General features: G+C 40.5%; 2 protein-coding genes across 3 annotated transcripts in view; both read left to right on the top strand.

Moving 5' to 3' along the window:
• The window catches only part of LOC117401682 (rab GDP dissociation inhibitor alpha), a 43,383-nt gene extending 36,811 nt beyond the window's left edge, over positions 1–6,572 (top strand). Inside the window, exon 11 of the mRNA XM_034002475.3 lies at positions 677–6,572. Coding sequence (XP_033858366.1) covers positions 677–829 — 153 coding nt within the window. The 3' untranslated portion in view covers positions 830–6,572. The remainder of the gene's footprint in view (positions 1–676) is intronic.
• Positions 6,573–10,940: 4,368 nt separating this feature from the next.
• The window catches only part of ndnl2 (necdin-like 2), a 34,405-nt gene continuing 22,395 nt past the window's right edge, over positions 10,941–22,950 (top strand). The window contains exons 1-5 of one of the 2 annotated variants that reach the window (XM_059017224.1): positions 10,941–11,164; positions 13,488–13,551; positions 14,763–14,873; positions 15,497–15,560; positions 19,792–19,871. In XM_059017224.1, the coding sequence (XP_058873207.1) occupies positions 13,489–13,551; positions 14,763–14,873; positions 15,497–15,560; positions 19,792–19,871 (318 nt within the window). In that variant the 5' untranslated portion in view covers positions 10,941–11,164; position 13,488. Of the gene's footprint in view, positions 11,165–11,294; positions 11,440–13,487; positions 13,552–14,762; positions 14,874–15,496; positions 15,561–19,791; positions 19,872–22,950 lie in introns of those variants that run through there. The other variant, XM_034002485.3, reaches the window with a different exon arrangement.

Below are 22,950 nucleotides of genomic sequence, written 5' to 3'. Positions count from 1 at the left end.
GAATAGGGGACAGGACCATGAATCGAATTATGATGATATTGAGCAGCCAGCTACACAAGGGAATAGGAGGCAGGACCATGAATCGAATTATGATGATATTGAGCAGCCAGCTACACAAGGGAATAGGAGGCAGGACCATGAATCGAATTATGATGATATTGAGCAGCCAGCTACACAAGGGAATAGGGGACAGGACCATGAATCGAATTATGATGATATTGAGCAGCCAGCTACACAAGGGAATAGGAGGCAGGACCATGAATCGAATTATGATGATATTGAGCAGCCAGCTACACAAGGGAATAGGGGACAGGGCGTCGAATCAAATAATGATGGTACTGAGTAGCCAGCTACATAAGAGAAGGGGATCCAGATTATTAATTGAATGATGAATGCTTAATAGATGCTCTTGATTGCATATTATCTTATAAAAGTTTACCTCTGTCCATTTTCACCATCATTTTCTAGCTTTCTCACCCTTTTCTCATGGTATACTATGCATTTCACATTTTAACAGCAGTTTTAATACGCTTGACTGGGCTTTACAGTGCTTAGCTATGCTTTGCCATGCTTTGCCATGCTTTCACTGAGCTGTATTAGACTTTGCTGTGCTTGCACTGTGGGAACTCTTATTTCCCTGGTGGGTGGGTCGTTCAGTAATGCTGCTCTTCCTCAGATCTTCTCGTCTCGCTCCTACGATGCCACCACTCATTTCGAGACCACCTGCAACGACATCAAAGACATCTACAAGAGGATGACAGGAAGTGACTTCGACTTCGAGAACATGAAGCGCAAACAGAACGACGTCTTCGGGGAGGATGCGCAATAGAGAGGAGGCTACCCCCCCCCCCCCACGGTGATGTCATCTCAAACACACCGGTAGAGAGGGGGCTGCTCCCCACCCCCCCCCCCACCCCCCCCCCGTGATGAGGTCATCTCAAACACACCAGTAGAGGGGGGCTGCCCCCCAGCGGTGATGTCATTTCAAACACACCAGTAGAGAGGGGGCTGCCCCCCCACGGTGATTTCATCTCAAACACACCCCTGACTCCATTCCACTCATAAAGCTGGCACTTTCTTACCTGGACAGACACTTATCTGCTGCATTGTTTGCTCTTAGCATTAGCCCTCCTTTAGAAACCTAACACCAATCACCAACAACTACACATACTCAGTCGTGCTGAATATAGAAACACTAAAAGAAACTTAATACAATCAGTGACAAACATTTCAACATGGAAAAAGACTTCTAGGAGAAACGTTTGCCATTGAATTTATTGTCACTTCGTATTTCTAATCAAACAATTAAATAATGTAGTGCCCTGCACTGATTGTTTGTGTAGACACCCAAGAGCACAAGTCTGGGTGCAGGTCAAGCTTCAGCATACGACCGTGTTGAAAACTGTTAAAATAAATAAATAAATAAATACCAGCTATGTCATTACATGTTATAATCTATATTAGCAATTTCCTTTAATATACAGTTTAAAACATTCATTTACTATTTTGGATCAGGTTAAAATCACCTTTCAGAATTGCCTGCTGCAAATTCAGCATTGGCTATTACTGAAGAACTAAAACAATCACATCCACCAAACCCAGATTCAAATTAAACACATACAAGTCACTTCCCCATTAAAAACTATTAGCAACAACTACACTTAGAATTGCACTAGATTTCACACCCATAATGTCAATGACAAAGCTCTGTAATGTTTAAACCACAACACGGTATATATGAACAGATTAAATACATTAGTATGGGTCTGTTTTTATGTCTTTTAAAAGGGTTTGTGTATGTGTACTCTCAACTTGATTATAGGCATCCATGTATTATTATAACTTGTACAATTTTCAGTACTGACCCACAGCAGTCATTGGAAAGCAGCACCTCCAAACAGCCTCGCGATAAATACATTCCAGGAAAAACCAGGACGGGTGTCAACTCTCCTTCTCTCTCCCAACTCTACGTCTCTCTCCCAACTCTCCTTCTCTCTCCCAACTCTACATCTCTCTCCCAACTCTCCTCTCTCCCAACTCTACGTCTCTCTCCCAACTCTCCTTCTCTCCCAACTCTACATCTCTCCCAACTCTACGTCTCTCTCCCAACTCTACGCCTCTCTCCCAACTCTACGTCTCTCTCCCAACTCTACATCTCTCTCCCAACTCTCCTTCTCTCTCCCAACTCTACGCCTCTTTCCCAACTCTAAGCCTCTCTCCCAACTCTCCTCTCTCCCAAATCTACGTCTCTCTCCCAACTCTCCTTCTCTCTCCCAACTCTACGTCTCTCTCCCAACTCTCCTTCTCTCCCAACTCTACATCTCTTTCCCAACTCTACGTCTCTCTCCCAAATCTCCTTCTCTCTCCCAACTCTACATCTCTCTCCCAACTCTATGTCTCTCTCCCAACTATCCTTCTCTCTCCAACACTACGTCTCTCTCCCAACTCTACGTCTCTCTCCTAACTCTCCGTGTTTCAATTCTGTTGACTCCCATTTTTAAAGAACTGGGCTAGAGGTACACTAAAACAGAGCACACATAACGCGTAATTGCTTCAATATTCTATTGTAATAGAGAGCTACAGCTTTATTTTTCCTCTTCACATTGTTGTTATTGTCATTGTTAAGAAAATTACTATAATTGTTATTATTACTATTATTTTCGTAATTGTTTACATTGTAGCTTGAAATAGGGGTGTTATTTCACAACAAAAAGACTTTATTTAATATAAATATTTTTTAAGTGTAAAAGCCGTGTAGGGTAGGGCAAGGGAGGGAGCAGTGAAGTTGTTAGAGCTGAGGGCAATTACAAAGTACTATGGCCTTGTCATGAGAGCTGGGGGACTGACCGATGCAGCCTAGGGGTTAGAATGAGGCACTGAGGGAGAGAATCAGCCTAAAGGGTATAGCGGGATTGGGAGAGAGCAGGGTGTGTGGCCTAGTGGTTAGAGTTAAGGAACTGGGAGGGCGGGAGACAGTGTGGCTTAGTGGTTAGAGCTGAGTAAACAGTGTGGCTTAGTGGTTAGAGTTGAGGAACTGGGAGGGAGGGAGGGAGGAAGACGGTGTGGTCTAGTGGTTAGAGCTGAGTGAACAGTGACTTAGTGGTTAGAGATGAGGAACTGGGAGGCAGGGAGGAAGACGGTGTGGTCTAGTGGTTACAGCTGATTGACTTGGAAAAGCCTACATAGTTGACTCAGTTTACTGTAAGAAAGATTCATTTACATATCATAGTGGGTCATGATAAAACCTTACAAGAATGAAGTATACTGAAGTACAATTACAATAAAAATGTCCTGATTTCATGACACCGCCACAGAAATAAGTCCTGCATATACCATAGTGGTTTGTTTGGACATTGATTAGATATGGTGAATAAAACACTTCAGCCTGTGTATCTTGAAAAATAAATACCAATTATGTCCATTACATGGCAGTGTCTACTACAATAGCTTCAGCTCTGAGATGAAAAGGGTTGGCCACTCTAGTTAAGACCAATCCCTAACCCCTTGATTAAAGACATTATAATATGATTTATTTTCTTGACCACTTTTTGTTGTGAAAGTCCAACACCAATGCAAAACACAGAGGATCGGAAGTTAAAATCGGGTTCTTTAGCAACAACAACTACAGATGGTACCAGTGCAATATTTTAGAAAAGAACTGTGCTGATAAGATTTTTACCATTGGTGAAATCACAAATCAGCTCATTCTGAATGCATGTTCTAGCTGTAAGTCAGTATTAGAGCTGACATCTGCTCTGAAGTAAGAGTGTATCGTATACCCACACAGAGAGGCATGTACGCTTATCTTATTGGGTGGAGCTGTTTTCTGTGAAAATGCAGTTTCATATATTGGCCCAAGACTAAAATGGCCAAGATGAGACATTCTAGTAAAGGCCTAAACCAGGGATAGAAGCCAATATCAAAGCCTTGAGTGATGGCTCTTGTGACTCTTTCACTCTTCACAAACCTAATGACTGACAGGCTTGGCAGTCAGCAAGAGGCTTTGACCCTGAAGACACTGCATGAAGACTGAGACTTTCTTTAACCTAGTCTAGGACCAGATGTCTTGAAAAGAAAACCGATTGTCACTATAAAATGTGTTTCTTTCAAGCATAGAAACCTATGAAGTGTAAAGATTTAGGGAATTATTTTGTTTGCTACAACTACTAAGCATAGTCTTTTCGCACAATTATACGCTACAGCACAGTTAGTATAGAAGCCTCTCTGTTCTGGAAGAATATGGTTTCTTAGAAAACCTAAATCTCAAACTGCTCAGCACAGAACATGCATTCCTGCAGAGCCCTCCTTTTAACTTCCCTCCCTCTTCCAAAGCCTTCCTGTGTATCGCCGACATGCATTTCCTTGCGTTTGAGATTTCCTAGTCATTCCTCAAACACCTTTTGTGTCTCTTGTGTCAGCGGAAGCAACCCTGAACGTTGCTTCCTCCCACCTTGGTGTTGTCATCTTTATTTGTGTGCGTCTTACAATTTCGTTGTCGCAAGTTTTGTTTGTAAAGAAAAAAATAAAAAGCTGCTCTTTAATGAAAACAATGTTTAACTGTACCGAGAACCTAAGCTAAGAAAGCTCTTTTTTTTTTTAGTAACAGACTAAATCTTTTTCAGCTCTGTATTTGCCTTCTATTTCGTAGTTGCTAGGAAACATGGAACTCCCAGCAACCTTAGGGATTCCTATTACTGTACCTCCTATGATTCTTAGGACATCATAGAAGAACTAAAAAGGACAACGTTTTGAGATTTTTTAACTAGTTATTTTATGGTGTAGTGTCCATTTACAAAATTACAACAGGTCTTGACTTTAAAGGGCAGCTTTGATTTATTTCTTTTTTTTATGGCCTCTTACAATTGTCTTAACTTATTTGGACTTACAAGTAGCTTGCTTGTGGCATCATTTGAATACTCGTATGTGAACATTACCTAATGTATTGTGGAAAATAATAAAAACAGACACACAACAATTGTGGAAATAGCAGTGACAAAATGATGTATGTGTTATTTAGAATGGAAACACAACCAGATAATAACCTTTTCTGTGTGAAGTCATCTTCACAAACAAAATATAAGATTGCTCGGCAAATGGTAGTAACTGGAATGCTATGTACGACAACAATGGACACTGTGTCCCCCAATTCCAGCCCCTGTCTGCTTAATGACATTAAAAGCCTTCTGTGGGGCATTGCTTTAATTAAGACACTGACTTGTGTAACAAAACACATCAAATATTCTTCCATATCACAGGTCAATATTATATCTGCTAACTTTTGAAGCTGATTATCTATTTCCATATATTGATTGAAATCTCACTAACACCTATAGTAAGAAAACCTGCAGAGTGTGCTTGGATGAGTTTGAGATGGGTACAGTGAAGTAAAAAACGCAAGGTTTGCTTTAGTGCTTTGTATTAATTCAAAGTTTAGATTGATTATGAACCTTTATGTTACAAAAAATTCTGGAGAATAAGCACAAATTAAAAAAAAACACCACATACACACCATTCCAGCAGATTGAACAGAACTCAGCACACACACCATTCCAGAAGATTGAACAGAACTCAGCACATACACACCATTCCAGAAGATTGAACAGAACTCAGCACATACACACCATTCCAGAAGATTGAACAGAACTCAGCACATACACACCATTCCAGAAGATTGAACAGAACTCAGCACATACACACCATTCCAGAAGATTGAACAGAACTCAGCACATACACACCATTCCAGAAGATTGAACAGAACTCAGCACATACACACCATTCCAGAAGAATGATCAGAACTCAGCACATACACACCATTCCAGAAGAATGATCAGAACTCAGCACATACACACCATTCCAGAAGAATGATCAGAACTCAGCACATACACACCATTCCAGAAGAATGATCAGAACTGACTGTGCCTGCAAAGTACAAAATGACCATTTCACATCACCAGGGAAAAGAAATTCATGCCAAACGTTTCGACTAAAAATCTAAAATATCTCAATGTTGAAATTAGTTTTGGTGCGCTGGATAAACAAGAATGTCTACCAGAACTTATTTCAACACTGAAACTGAGAAAGACTTTCAAATGAAATGTTTTATGTAGTATTTCTGAATGTACCACTATCGAACGTCATATTGTTATGGATTTATTCTGAATGTATCCTGGATCAGGCCTTGTGGACACAATATCTAGTCCAATCAGAATTTCTTGTTCATATGTATTTTACCCATACCGTTTCCAATGGTTATACCACCATACTCATATATACACCACTGCCATCTACAGGACATTTGTTACATAACAGATAGTGGTATGTGATCCACATTAACAGCAGATATTACAAAGCAGTTTGAAGAGCTGCTACAGTAGTTTCCCCTGGTGGTATAATTCCATAGAGTTCAGAGGTACAGTATAGTGGTTCACACTTTATTTCAAATGATTCTGATTGTTATTCACAGAGTTCAGCTGTCAAATCATGAATGCTTCTTCCCCGAGATGGGCCTGTATGTCTGTGTTGCGCACCCTCTCCAATTCTGAATTACAAGTGAAATAAAAGGGTATCTGTCAGTGATGGGTGTTTTTCATTTCATGTGTTTGAAAACTAAAAAATAAACCAACAGAATGTGTGAAAAGATGTCTGATTCACTGATGTGCCTTATTCAAGGGCTATCATTAGAAAGAGGTAAACAGCAGAACATAAGGGCATTTACAAACAAGAGGAGGCCATTCAGCAGATCTAAGATCATCCAGTTCCTAGTAGCTGATTGATCTCAAAACTCTCTTTTTCTTAAAAGATCCCAATGATTCTGCCTCTACGGCATGACTAGGTAGCCCATTCCATACCCTCAGCACCTTCTGTGTGTATTACCTTTCTTTTATACATTTGATATCAAATCAATTTCATTTCATTTCCTCAGAAATGTATCATCTAGGAGGGCTCCCGAGTGGCGCATCCAGTAAAGGCGCTCCTCGCAGGATGTGCCCTATAGCCTGGAGATCGCTGACCATGACCGAGAGTTCCTAGGGGGCGGCGCACAATTGGCTGAGCGCTGCCCGGGTAGGGAGGGCTTAGGTCGGCAGGGGAATCCACGGCTCACCGCGCATCAGCGACCCCTGTGGCCGATAGGGCGCCTGTGGCTCTGCAGCGGAGCCGCCAGATCTGTGTTGTCCTCCGGCACTATAGGTCTGGTAGCATTGCTGTGGATCTGCAGTGCGAAAAATGACGGCTTGGAAGGAGCACGTTTCGGAGGACGCGTGTTTCAGCCTCCGTTTCCTGAGTCGGCGGGGGGGTTGCGAGCGGTGAGCCGGGGATACAGGTAATAATTGGGCATGCTAAATTGGGGTGAAAACCAGGGTAAAAATAATTGGCGACGACTAAATTTAAAAAAAAAAAAAAAAAAAAAGAAATGTATCATCTATGCAGTGAATTGTGGGATTGTAATCTTGGGAAAGATTTAACCTCTGATTAAACTGGAACAACATACATATCCCACAACGCATTGCTGTAAATGTCTAGTAGCTCTAAAGAAAGGTCACATGTGGGTTATTACATTTCACATCAGTTTACAGCCTAAGTTTAATTCTAACAGCTTTTAAATCACTCAGTGTAGAATTTCATTGCTGTTGATTGGTACTCAGTTATATAGATTAGGGATAATGAGGGTTGTGTAATTAACATGTTTTAAATGGCTTGTTTACGGTTTCAATTGATAGCTGCCAACACACACCATGTTAAAGGGAGTTACTGTGATGACCTGAGTATCTGCACAGCCCTGTCCTATATCGCTAAACTGATCAGTGCAACAGGGCACCATGCCATTTCCACAGGCTATGAGAGGATTGCAACTGGAAAGGCAGCAACGCCCAGGTAAGTTTGCTGTGATTTAAATATCATGTGGAGTGATCTAATGAGACAGTTATTCAATTGTACTGAATGGGAGAACAATCATTCAATAATCTCTACCCCGAATTTCAGCCTAAGCTTCTAATTCAATGTCGGGATCACGACTGCTTGTGTTGGTATGGTGAGAGGTGATGGCGTACTGTTTGACGCTGGTCCTGTCTGTTAAGGGGAGAAGAAAGTCACCACCCTCTGAAAGAGAAACTGATCTGACGATGCCAGGATCAGCAGTGTGGACTGTGACGAAGCTACGTCCTTCCTACCAAAGGTCAAAACCGAGCGGGTCTGCCAACTTCACTTAAGTGCAGGAATGAACTAGATAAATGGATATAAAATATACCCAACCCCCCACTCTAATGGCTCATTGCTAGTTGAGCAACAGCTATGTCTTCTGGAGCAGTTCTAGTATACTGTTCTACAGCATTGGAGGCCCATCTGCCAAGGTGTTTGATCCGTGATGGCAAAGTCCGACTGCTGAAGTGGTTGCTCCAATCCTGAAAGAATGACCTGAAAAATTTGTGGAAGAGAAACCTGCATAAGTAATAGCATGGATAGGTGGACTGAAAACCATGATTGAGTTACTGGTTTATTTGTTTTTGTTATGAACAAGGGATCTTGAGGAGCATTATTGCAAATCCTGGCTAAAGTGTACTTGTAGATGGAGTTGTAGGGGCAAAGGTTAGAAGGAATCTTATGGAAGTGGATATTATTATTTATTTCTTAGCAGACGCCCTTACCCAGGGCAACACAGTTGTATACAAAAAATACATATCAAGAGTTACAGTACAATTAGGAGCAAGATAGAAAATACAATGACTTCAGTCCTAATAAGAGCAAATACAAAAACACAGTATGATTTGATATCAGGGCAGTTCAAGAGCAGATAACAGTGTTGATATCAGGGTTAGATACGACTGCAAGTGAAATACAAGATACTACAGATTGTGTTAAGTGCAGGATTAAATACAGTAAAATAGGGAGCAGATAAGTGCAAGTTAAAGTGCATTAAAGGCAGAGTGCTATATTGTCCAGAAGGGGAGAGTTGAGTTTTACAGGTGTTGTCTGAAGAGGTGTGTCTTGGGAAGGCACCGGAATGTGGTCAGGGACTGGGCAGTCCTGACATCCGTAGAAAGGTTGTTCAACCACTGCAGGGCGAGGGTGGAGAAGGCATGGGCTGTGGAGGCAGGGGAGCGTAGAGGAGGTACAGCCAGTCTTCTAGTGCAGGCGGAGCGGAGAGGTCGAGTGGGGGTGTAGGGAGAAATGAGGGTCTGGAGGAAGGTGGGTGCAGTCCGGTCAAGGCATCGGTGGGCGAGCACAAGAGTCTTGAACTGGATGCGAGCAGTAATCAGGAGCCAGTGGAGTGAGCGGCGCAGTGGCGTAGCATGGGAGAAGCTAGGCAGAGAGAACACCAGATGAGCTGGAGCAGACGTGTGGCGGACGCAGGGAGGCCGGCTAGGAGGGAGTTGCAGTAGTCTAGGCGGGAGAATACCAGGGCCTGGACGAGGAGTTGCGTGGAGTAGTTGGTGAGGAAGGGTCGTATTCTTGGTATGTTGCTCAGGAAGAATCGGCAGGTGCGTGCTAGAGTGGAGATGTGCTGGGAGTAGGAGAGGCAGGGGTCCAGGGTTACTCCAAGGTTCCTGGCTGAGGAGGAGGGAGAGAGCATGGTAGATTCCAGAGGAATGGAGATAGAGAGATCAGAGGAGGGGGAAGATGAGGAGGGAAGAAAAGGAGGTCAGATTTAGAGAGGTTGAGTTTGAGGTGATGCGAGTGCATCCAGGAGGAGATGGCAGACAGACAGGTAGAGATATGGGAGGGGATGGTGGGGTCAGAAGACCAGGAACTGATCAGAAGACTCAGTGTGGCTGGATAGATGGTAAATGGAACATAAGTGGAGATAGGATTTCTAACCTGTATTGTATGAAGTCAGGGTCCGGGAGCTAGGGAATTCATCATGAGTTTACAGGCTGAAGAGAGTAGAGGGCTGGGAAGGTTATTTATATGATTAGGCTCTGGAAGTCTGAAACTGGTAGGCTGATTGGATCAGTGACTGGGGCCATTTTCTTGAAGCGTTGGATCTTTGAGAATGTTGCTTCTTATAGAACATAAGAAATGGCTCCTGAGTGGTGCATCCAGTAAAGGCGCTCCGCGTGGAGTGCAGGATGCACCCAATAGTCTGGAGATCGCAGGTTTCGAATCCAGGCTATGTCATTGCCGGTCGGGTTCCTAGGGGGTGGCTCACAATTGGCCGAGCGCCGTCACCCTCACGTCACCGGTCTATGCAGACGGAGTGCGGACAGTTTTGGGAGATTTCCCAGGCAGCAGCAGAGCAGACGGAGCAAAAATGTGACGTCAGCTGACTTAATGACTTTTCTGAATTCTGATAGCAGAAGAGATATTAAGCAATTGAAGTTTCCTTCATGATCCTCGAGTGTTATAATGACAGATCAAATGAGGAACACAGCCCAACAAAAGAAAATAAAAGAAAATAATAAACACAAAGTATATTTTCAAAAATGCATTTTATAAATCAACAGATTATATATATATATATATATATATATATATATATATATATATATATATATATAAAGTAACTATAGCAATGTACCCTGCTTACAGTTTTTGGAGTTATTTCAGTAACCTCAAGACTGTTTAAGATGCACTGTTAAGTTACGGTTTGTAATAGTTTTACTAGTCCCGTTTGAAACTTGTAATGCAAAAGCATAGACTATCTGTCACTCACAATACGTAGTTGTAATTTATATAAGCTCCTTTTCTGTGTTATTCACACCCCCACCCTAGGTGGCAGTACACGTTCCCTAATAACTGCATTTCGTTCTCTGCACCCCTCTTGCACTCTTAGTGCTACTCTGTTGTTTTGAAGCCGTGACTGCCCCAGCGCACTACCCCACACAAAGCTGCGCAGCTGTGCAGCCTCTGAAGCCCGTAGCTGCAGAGGCTGCGCAGAAGCATCGTCGTGAACGCAGCCCCTATCTACATACAGCTGCACTGTGCACGTGACACCCCAGGCAGCGCGTCAGCACTGACTATATTTCAGATTCATATACAATGCATTGAATTAAATATATTACTACATACTAAAAATATAATAGGCGAGTATAATATAATTCCTTTATGATCATTAAGAAAAACACAGTTTTACTTAATGTCCAGTCAAATTACATACCATGGATATAAGATTCAGACACTACCTAGATTAGCTCACAGTCAGTGGATACGGAACGAAGTGGTTTGCAGGGTGAGTAAAATGCTGTAATTTATTACCACGCGTTAATGAACACACAGGTAATACAGATGACAGTTAAACCACGTCTTACAGCTTGTTGCACAGCAATCCTATTTTAAAATGCAAGTTTATCCCTCGCAAAAATGGCTGCTGGTCGCCAGTTCTGTTGACACGTGATAGCCAACCTAGCCTTTATGTATAGAAAAGTCTGTAGTACATTAGTACGTAATCAAGCTGCGCGGTTACGACGGATACGGTAGCTTTATCACTTCAGCGGGAAGATATACGTGAGTTATTATTATTATTATTTATTTTCTGTTACAGTTTCTCAAATAACTATATGACATAAATATGTGTACGCAAAGTACGGTATATAAAATCATTCAGCCACTATTTTTGGTGTTGACGGGATTATAACCGTATTTGAATTGACAGACCCAACACAATACGAATTGAATCGCATATTTATACTGTATAATATACGGTTCATATTGTGTTGCTAGTAGCAGGGTGACCAGACGTCCCGGTTTTCCTTCAAAGGTTCCGGTATCCCGAAATTTTGCTCAAAATCTTTAAAAAGTCTCGGTTTCAGCCACTTCCTGTAATACCTTTTGTCTAAACAACCGCTGAGTTTATGGCACCTGCAGTGAAAAACTAAATAAAATATAATAATAAGGTACTAGGGTAATCAAGAACATGCCTCTCCTCGGTGCGCCGTGCGTTTTCATTCAGTTTTATCGGACTCTATAGTTGTGTGTAATACCATCATTTTGTAGTGTTCGGTTCGGCGGGATTTAGCCCAGACAGCAGCGATAGGTTGCAACATCCGAATCCACCAGGTTAACCGACATCAACAACGTCAATAAGCAGAGCCAGATGCAGTTAGTCAAAAAAAAGAAAGAGATGCCAAAACGTAAATGTGTATTTAATTCGTTAATTTATTATTATTATTATTATTATTATTATTATTATTATTATTATTATTATTATTATTATTATTATTTATTATTAATAATAATAAACAAAATACAAGATTGCAATACATAAAACACAACATGGCTACGTAAACTTGTATTAGCTACAAATTATACATACATATATATATATATATATATATATATATATATATATATATATATATATATATATATATACACACACACACATACAGGAGTGAGAGGATGGCTATTTAAATAACTATTAAAATAGCCTATTGAACAGGTTTGATTAGTCTGATTAGTTATTTAACAATGTGCTTCTGATTTTGAGCTTTGAAAATTGGGTCACCTTAGTTCAGGTCTTCCCAACCCAGGTCCTGGGGTCCCCTGTGTCTGCTAGTTTTCATTCCAACTGAGCTCTCTGTTATTTAATCAGACTCTTAATTGAACTAATAATGTGCTTTTAAACAGTTGGAGATTTCAAGTTAACTATACAATTAGGGCAGCAGTGTGGAGTAGTGGTTAGGGCTCTGGACTCTTGACCGGAGGGTCGTGGGTTCAATCCCAGATGGGGTACACTGCTGCTGTACCCTTGAGCAAGGTACTTTACCTAGATTGCTCCAGTAAAAACCCAACTGTATAAATGGGTAATTGTATGTAAAAATAATCTGTAAAAAATAATGTAAATTGTATGTACAAAATAATGTGATTTCTTGTAACAATTGTAAGTCGCCCTGGATAAGGGCGTCTGCTAAGAAATAAATAAATAAAATAATTTTATAAGTACCTTGAATTCTGCTACTTTTTAGGAGCTGAGAACAATTAAAAGGGTCTAATTAAGCACATTATTAGTTCAGTTAAGGGTCTGATTAAGTAATTGAGAGCTCCGTTGAAATGAAAACTAGCAGACAAATGGGTCCCACAGGACCAGGACTGGGAAACCCTGCCCTAGTTGCTAGGTGTCTATTCAAATCCGGTTAGAATCCCGTCAACACCAAAAATAGTTGCTGTATAAATTATACTGTATTATTTTCATTTACTAAGTTTTATTAAAGATGTGTGACAATGTTGACACCTTGCACGATGTTCATATGTGGATTCAAGGGTGCAGTGGTGTTAGAACTAGTGTCATCTCCCAGCCGTGTGTTATTGAGTAATAACAGAACAGCTGACCTCCATAGAAAACAATGGGATAGCCGTGTCCCTGGTTGTATAATATTAACAATGGGAGAGCCATGTCCCTGGTTCTGTAATATTAATTATGGGAGAGCAGTGTCCCTGGTTCTGTAATATTAATTATGGGAGAGCAGTGTCCCTGGTTATATAATATTAATTATGGGAGAGCAGTGTCCTTGATTTATATAATATTAATAATGCCCATTTCTCTGTTGTGAAAGGATGTCGCAGAAAAATAAGAAGAGAGTTTCGGCCAGCCAGAGTTCACAAGTAAAAGGAGCCAAGGTACGTATATTCTGGTTCGTTTCAGTCTTGGCAATTTTGTTACATGTCTGTTTCGGCAGAGAAATGCATTGTTTCTATGTTTTAAAATGTGAGAGAAGTCCATTTGAAATGTGTTATGAGGAGGGGGAGCTGTCGATCTGGGGAACGGTCTTTTACAACCACTCCAGTGAGAACCAGACATTAGGGTGGTTAGGGTTCACACTACATAGACATGCTGTCCTGCTTTAATAGTTTCAAGTGGTTACACCCAACAGAATCATTTCAGTTTTTAAAGGAACACTTGTTATTCGCAAACATGTATCTTCATTTCAAAGCATCTGGTACTGTGCTAGGTAAAATAAAATTCTCAGTTTGTTGCCTTCCAGGAAATCTGTTGTTGCTTGACTTGTCATTTCACCCCAGCGGTGTCTTCAGGCTTTTCAGGGGAAGCTGCTGGTTAGTTACTGACAGGAAAGAAAGTTTGGGAGCAATGCCACTCTCCAGGTGAAATGACAAAGAAAACAAAGCCTGCTAACAGATATATTTTATCTAGTGTAGGACCAGATAATCCTGTTTTAAAAAAAAAAAAAAAAAAAAAGAAAAAGCTTTTTACACCTTTTAAGATCTATATAGTTCTGAACATTGTGGCCAAGGAGAGAGTCCAAAAGATAAACCAGACTCATCTCGGGGCTTAAAGATAAGTAGAAAGAACTGCATGTTTTTAGCCTGGAACAAAAAATAATTGGGGGGGTGGAAATTGATTGAAGTCTTTAAAATCTTAAAAGGAGTTGACGTAGCTAATGTAAACCATTACTTTAGGCGCAGTACAGAAACCAGGACCAGAGAACACCGTTGGTATTTAAGTGGAGATTGACTTAGGGCAGAGGGAAGGAGATGCTACTTCACACAGAGAGTGATGAGGGGATGGAATGGGTTACCTAGTCATGTTGTTGAAGGAGACTCTTCTTCACACAGAGAGTGGTGAGGGGATGGAATGGGTTGCCTAGTCATGTTGTTGAAGGAGACTCTTCTTCACACAGAGAGTGATGAGGGGATGGAATGGGTTACCTAGTCTTGTTGTTGAAGGAGTCTCTTCACACAGAGAGCGGTGAGGGGATGGAATGGGATACCTAGTCATGTTGTTGATCCTACAGAAAGGCTAGTATCCAGTGTGAGTGTTGTAGCCGGCTTCCTCCGAGTTACTGACCCTCCTTCCTTTCCCTCTCCCACAGACGCAGGATGTAGAGATGGACAGTGATGAGGACGTGAGTCTGACACAGCCCAGCTCCACCCAGCTGCAGAGGAGCCTCGCTCGACTCACCCCGGCGCAGGTGGACCGCAAGGTGGGAGGGAGTCAGGGCTGAGATCTGGGGTCTATTACTTTTTTTTGTTCCAGTATGTTAAACAAATATCTAACACGCTAGATTATGTAAAAGCCATTGCAAAAAAAATGATGATCTTAGCTAACCGTATAATTCCAAAAATCTAACCTGTTGTGTACTTTCATTTGTTATATAGATCTAAAATGTGAACTTGTTATAGTAAACATGTTTTAAAAAAAAAAACAAACACACACACATTTGCACACCATGCTTTCAGATAGGTGTTGCACTTCTTGGGTCATTTCACTCGGAGGGTCCCCACGCCTTCAACGACTCATCAGTCATCTAGCTGCTTCTTCTATTGGCTTGCATGCTTTCTGCCAGTAGCATGCATTGACCCTGACACTGCTGAGGTGAAGTGACACAGGAAGTGCAAGAGTAATAGGTTTCCTGAAGGCATGGAGACTGAAGTCCTGTGTGAGGTCAGGAGCTGCTCTTTATTTTGAGTTGCCTGCCTTAGACAGCGCCATCTAGTGCACAGAAAAAACTAATAGGCCTAGAGTGTCAGGTTACTAAATGACTGTAATAATTGAAAGGTATTGTATTGATTCTTTCATACTGATTTCTTTGTGTGTCTTTTCTAGATGGCCGAGGTTGTGCAATTCATTCTAATTAAGGACCAGAAGAAAGTACCAATCAAACGAGCTGGTAAGAGAACCAGCTACTAACTCCCAAGCTTGTACAAAACTCAGAAAAGTGCAAATGTATAAAATACCCCACCCCCTCGGTTTATTGGGGGTGTCGGGGGGCCAATATAAATCTGCAGTGTAGCGAGGGCAGCGATATATTGAGACACACATTAAGAAAATAAGCTAAGAAATAGGAAGAGTGGCAAACACCATTGCAGCAGCAAAGGTCATTCAAAATGATCTAGACAGCATTCAGAACTGGGCAGACACATGGCAAATTACATTTAATAGAGAAAGGTTTTAGGTTTCCAGGTTTAGTCAGAATTCTAGCGGCGGTATTCTGAACGAGCTATAAGTGAGACAGCACACCTTTTGGGATATCAGAGAGAAGTGCATTACAGTAATCAATTCTAGATGAAACAAAGGCATGCATTAGTCTCTTGGCATCAGATACAGAAGTAATTGGTCTAAGTTTGGCTATATTTCTCAAATGGTAAATAGACACTTTAGTAACTTCCCTAATATAAGTCTCAAATGATAGATCAGGATCAAAGATGACCCCCACATTTTTCATTTTTAGTTTAAGATTTAATGAGAGATTACTACAGTCGAGCTCATGCAAGATCACATTTTTGTTGGTCCTGACAGCTCACTAGCATAACCTCTGTTTTACCTGAATTTAGCATTAAATAATTCTGAGACATCCAACACTTGATGTCTGCAAGACAAGCAGCAAGTAACCCCAGCACAAGTATTTCCTGTCTTTAGGGACAGATATAGCTGGGTATCATCTGCATAGCAATGGAAGTTCACTCTCTGTGTGCGGATAATATCACCTAATGGTAGCATATATAATGAAAATAACAAGGACCTAGAATAGAGGAACACTTCAGACCTTTCGGATTTTGTCTCCCCAATAGAGATGAACTGAAATCTATCGGAAAGATAAGATTTGAGCCAGGATAGGACAAGGCCAGACAGTCCCATTGTGTTTTCAAGACGATTCAATAAGATGAAGTGGTCTACAGTATCAAAGGCAGCAGTTAGATCTAAGAGAATTAAAACTGATGGAAAGCCCGAGTCAGAGCTTATCAGCAAATAATTTACAACCCTGACAAGGGCCGTCTCGGTGCTATGTGCAGCACGAAAAAAACAGACAAACTTTTCAGGTACACCATTAAGAATTAAAAATGTTTGTAATTGAATTGCAACAACTGTTTATAGAACCCTATCTAAGAATGGTAGGGTGGAGATTGGCCTATAGTTACTGAGGACTTTAGGGTCCAAATTGTGTTTCTTAAGCATAGGCTTTACCACAGCTAAGTACTGAGGGAACTATACCAGAGGAAAGTGAACCGTGTATAATTAAAATGTGGGTAACAATAGCACCAGAAACATATTTTAAAAGTTTTGTAGGAATAGGATCAAGGCAGCATGTGGTAGCTCTGGTAATTTCTCGTGATTTAGCTGTTAAGAACGTCATAACCCAAGATCTTACTATTTCTGATCATCTTGCCATTCCTTTTGAGGTGAATTTGCCAGTATCTACAAAGACTGAACTGTACATTTAAATCCTGGGTAATTAATTCTTCAACTGCTGTTAAGCTTTAAGAACATAAGAACGTTTACAAACGAGAGGAGGCCATTCGGCCCATCTTGCTCGTTTGGTTGTTAGTAGCTTATTGATCCCAGAATCTCATCAAGCAGCTTCTTGAAGGATCCCAGGGTGTCAGCTTCAACAACATTACTGGGGAGTTGGTTCCAGACCCTCACAATTCTCTGTATAAAAAAGTGCCTCCTATTTTCTGAATGCCGCTTTATCTAATCTCCATTTATGACCCCTGGTCCTTGTTTCTTTTTTCAGGTCGAAAAAGTCCCCTGAGTCGACATTGTCAATACCTTTTAGAATTTTGAATGCTTGAATCAGATCGCCGCGTAGTCTTCTTTGTTCAAGACTGAATAGATTCAGTTCTTCTAGCCTGTCTGTATATGACATGCCTTTTAAACCTGGGATAATTGTGGTTTCTCTTCTTTGCACTCTTTCTAGAGCAGCAATATCCTTTTTGTAACGAGGTCACCAGAACTGAACACAATATTCTAGATGAGGTCTTACTAATGCATTGTAAAGTTTTAACATTACTTCCATTGATTTAAACTCAACACTTTTCACAATATATCCGAGCATCTTGTTGGCCTTTTTATAGCTTCCCCACATTGTCTAGATGAAGACATTTCTGAGTCAACATAAACTCCTTTTTTTTAGGTTCTAGGTCTTAAAACTCCTAGGTCTTTTCTAATGTCTTGAGCTCATTACCACTCTCTGAGTCCTCATCAGTAGATGAGCTGGGTAATACCACCTTGACTGGTATCTTAGATATTGTAGCGCCAATCAAAACTCCGAGAGCATCTTAAAGTGGTTTAATGATACAACTCGTAAGATGAAATATGAGGGTCGTAAACTAGAACGGAGATGGCAGGAATCTAAACTGCACATTCATTACAGCGCATGGAAGAGCCACCTGGTTAAATATAGGAAGGCTCTGGCGTTGGCTAGATCATCATATTATTCCAATTAGTTTATTAAGGCTACTATGGGGGCTTTTTCTTTGATTACCTTGCAGGAACTGACAGAGCTAGTTCAACATATGAGAGCTACAACGTGCTCTCTTGATCCTATTCCTACCAAACTATTAAAAGATCTTCTTGGGTGTTATTAGACCATTCCATCCTACTAAATCGTCTTGAAAGCACAGTAGGACTGTCTGGCCTTGTCCTATCCTGGTTCAAATCTTATCTTTCTGATTTCAGGTTTCAGTTTGTTTCTATTGGGGAGGTAAAATCTGCATTATCTGAAGTTGTCTTTGGTCTTCCACAGGGCTCCATTCTAGGTCCTTTGCTTTTTTCATTAGATATGCTATCGTCAGGTGACATTATCCCAGCTGTATTTGTCCCTAAAGCCAGGAATCTCTTTATCTTGGGTGTTATTAGCTACTTGCCTTACAGACATCAAGCATTGGATGTCACAGAATTTTCTAATGTTGAATTCAGATAAAACCGAGGTTATGCTAGTGGGATCACAAAACCAACTAAAAGGAAATGTGAGATTACATGAGCTCGACCCTTGCAGTCTCTCATCAAAACTTAAACTAGAAATTAAGAGTTTGGGGTTCATCTTTGATCCTGATCTATCATTTGAGACTCATATTAGTGAAGTTACTAAAGTGTCTTTTTACCATTTGAAAAATATAGCCAAACTTAGACCAATTATTTCCGTATCCGATGCCGAGAGACTAATGCATGCCTTTGTTTCATCTAGAATTGATTATTGTACTTTTTCTGGTGTCCCAAAACGTGTGGTATCCCGCTTGCAGCTTGTTCAGAATACCGCTGCTAGAATTCTGACTAAAACCAGGAAAAGTGAACATATCACCCCTGTTTGGGCCTCTTTACACTGGCTCCCTGTGCAGTATAGAATAAATTTAAGATTTTGCTGTTAACTTACAAGGCCCAGAATGGATTAGCACCTAGTTATTTGCAGGAGTTACTGAGCCTGTATCTTCCAATCTGCACTCAGATCACAGGATGCAGGGCTACTGGTTATTCCTAGGGTCAACAAAAGCAACACGAGAGGTAGGGCTTTTTCTTGTAGAGCTCCTAAAAATGATGGAATGCTCTGCCTTCATTTATCAACAAAGTTTGAACTGTTACAGTTTAAGTCAGGACTGAAAATTTATTTTTATAAAATGGCTTTCTTATCTTAGTGAGTTTTAATGTAACTTTACAATTTTGTATTGTGTATACTGTTATTTAAATGGTCTGATTTATAGCAGTTCTACGTGTGACATGCTATACAAATGTATTGCGGTTTGCTCTTTTTTTTCTGCTACGGTATGTTTTATTTTAACATTTACACATTACTCTGAATTCTCACAAGCTTTATCTGTGAAAAGCAATATCCGGGGGAAACGTAACATTAAACAAAATGCTAGTAACATTATTTACACGGGGGGGGAGTCTATCATTATGCAGCAAATAAATAAACCTAAACTAGCTACAGGGAATTCTACATCAGCTGACTTATGAGTTCCTGTCGGCTCCAAAACAATTCTAGCTAGAAGAAAATCTTTGGGTCCCAAACAAATCCTTTGGCGCACATTCTGTGTGTGTAAGCTGTTCTGCAGGCCTGGGTGGGTGGATAGTAGTAATCTTGTGTCACTATACAATGAGCTGTCTTCCTCTGCCACTTTCAGATATCGTGAAGCACGTGGTGAAGGAATACAAGAACATCTACAATGAGATAATGAAGAGGGTCAGCAAAACCTTTGAGCAGGTACAGCAAATATGGAGTCTGTGGGGTAGATGGAAGTATAGGCGCAGTGCAAATAATTTCAGATGCAAAATTCAAATTGCATTGTGGCCAGGCAATTATTTTGCACTGCGCCCTATGTAAGCTTAAGAGCAATGCAAATTACTGAACATGCACAAGTAATGATCCGCAATCATGATAATGAGGGCTCAATGAGTGCATCGGTCTATTTAGCGGCCGCTCTTGCAGCCCAGAGGTGAGTACAGACTGATTTATTTTATTTAACTGCTTTGTTTTGCTGATTTCAGTCTTTATTAAACGAAAAATATGACCTTATGAGCAACAGATGTACCAGTCAGACCTTTTTCTGCATAGTCAGTTGCTGTAAAACTGTGGTAAACTAATACTAGGCCTATTGACAATTTAGACACTTTTTTTTTTTTGTTTTGTTTTACCCGGGAAAGGTAACGCTTGGGTATAGACACGCTGGTGTGGCACTGTCTGCTGTGCTTCAAATAAATAAATAAATAAAAAGCGATGCAACGCAACGTGAAGCGCTGGGGTGTCCAGGCCCTTTAGGCTGCTAAAAGGCATGATGCAAACATAGATACACAGTATAATATTGTAGGCATTAATGAATGGGTTAACTCTGTGTTTGCTTTCACTTTGAAACTTTGTACTCCTACACACTCACCAGTTGTATGTTGGCTCGTCGATCCGAGTGCCTCTCGTGGCGACACATTCTGGCAAAATTGAGCTACAACAGTATTACATTGAGAGTCTTAAATAGAGTGTATGCAGTCTATGTTAATAAACCATTTGTATGTGTAATTTATATGCCAAAGTGATTTTCCATTTCATCATCACTCTTTTCCATTTGAAGAAGTTTCCCATGTTTTTCCATTTCATATACCTATAACTTGATATTTATTTCCTGGAATTTTACTTTTAAGGTACGTTGTTCAAGTAAATGCCAATACATTATTTATTGTTATTTGTATTTATTTTAATCCAGCAACAGTTAAAGAACTAAAAAAAAATATTAAACAAAAGAAAAAAAATACAACTTACTGTAGAAATCGATTTAATGCAACACAAACAAACTTCTGAAAACTGTAAAATCAAGTGTTTGAAATCTAGATGACCTCATTCGGCCCATCTTTCTCGTTTGGTTGTTCATTCAGATTGTTATTCAGTTCCGGTCACCTCGTTACGAAAAGGATATTGCTGCTCTAGAAAGAGTGCAAAGAAGAGCGACCAGAATTATCCCGGGTTTAAAAGGCATGTCATATGCACACAGGCTAAAATAATTGAATCTGTTCAGTCTTGAACAAAGAAGACTATGCGGTGATCTGATTCAAGCTTTCAAAATTCTAAAAGGTATTGACAATGTCGACCCAGGGGACTTTTTCGACCTTTCGTTTGTAAACTTTCTTATGTTCTTCTTCAGGTGTGAGAGAAACACTCTGTTTTCTGCAGCAAGCTGGCTTTTTACGTTGTCATACTCTCATTGAATGTGTTTCCAGGCGCTAGCGCGGGATGGAATTGTGTACCCGGGTTCAAAAAAATGGATAAGATCCTGAAATCCCTGCCCATGAATTGCTGAAACTTGACGTACATATCTTTCAGAACGAATGCTATTTTAGTTTTTCCGCTATTTCCTCTTTCGTCTTTCATTTATTGGACTCTTTGAAAATTAAAAAATGTGACTGCCTTTTCTGCGTGTCACTTGACTGCAGTGCCACTCGTTGCTTGACTTTCACCCGACAGGTTTAAGATGTTTTCCTCTGAGGTGCGCATGCATAGACGATGTGCTTTGGTTGTATTTTAGCACTCTTCTGACAAGGTGTGCATTGTACTTCACGTTTGTCTTCCTGTTTGTTGCGTTTCTTTTGATGCTGAAGTACTCATATCGGATGTATCATTCGCCAGTTTAGCAAAAGGTGTGAATGGTCACATGACCTTTCCGGTTAGTCGAATAGCAAGCTGTGCTTCTTAAGCATAGGCTTTACCACAGCTACCATAAAGCTGCATTCACACTGGACAGAGCAATGCGAGCGAAGTCGCCAAATGTCAGTCCACACCAGACACGACCTGGAAACGATCCGAGAGACTGGAAATAAATACATGACCCCGCCCATGCAGTCCTATTGGACATGCTAGAGATGGTCTGTCCCATTACAAAACAGAGCTTGTTTTATAAAAGGTTACCACCCTGACCTCCAGCAACTCCATTATAAAATAAAGGTTGGACCAGACTTATTGAACATCCCTATATATCCAACAGTTGTATTGTTGTCATTATTATAAGTAGTAATTGTAGAGTTGTAGTCGTATTTTTCTTCGTGGTACCAGTAGTAGTACTAGTCTGATTTTTGAAGCCCGGTACATCTCCAGCTGTCAGCAGACAGCTGGACAATAGTAGAATAGTTGAACTGATATTTTCAACAAAATTATTTTATTGTTATACATTAAAATATACAACTTGCTGCAATCGGAATTGTGTTTCTTTACAAATTCCTTCTTTGATACTTTTTATTTATTAACATTAAGTGCGTTATTATTATTGTTGTTGTTGTTAAGCACTACATAATCACACCTTCAGTATTATTCTTCTAGTTGTTGTTGTTGTTAAAATCTGTGTCATTATGCACAGGTCACCACTTACCTTGTATTTACTTTTATTTAGTTTTTCCTTTTAAAACAGTCTGGTGAACTTGACAGACTGCTTTTATAAATATGGCTCATAATCTTCATGTATGTATGGGCTTGGTAATGTTGGGATGTGTCACATAGAATGCAAACGTGTTGCTGGCTTTGTTTTACAATGTATAGAATAGTAGGACCTCTAATGTTTTTGTTTGGTAAATCAACAAAGACAATGTCTCAGTGCTGCTAAATGCACCGCCTGCAAGACAACCAGACATTGTCTTTCTTCTGGATGTCTTTGTAGTTGTTCAATTTGCAATCATATAATAATGGATACTGCTGCACCTCATAAATTAAACTTTACGTCATTGTGTTGAGGTGCAACGTGCTTTGAGGAGCAACGTGTTTTGAGGCGTGTGTTTGACCTCTGTCAAAGGTGTTAACATTGCTTCAG

This window comes from Acipenser ruthenus, chromosome 55 (genome assembly GCF_902713425.1).
Source record: "Acipenser ruthenus chromosome 55, fAciRut3.2 maternal haplotype, whole genome shotgun sequence".
Lineage (NCBI taxonomy): Eukaryota > Metazoa > Chordata > Actinopteri > Acipenseriformes > Acipenseridae > Acipenser > Acipenser ruthenus.
This window is presented reverse-complemented; position numbering and strand designations above follow the sequence as displayed.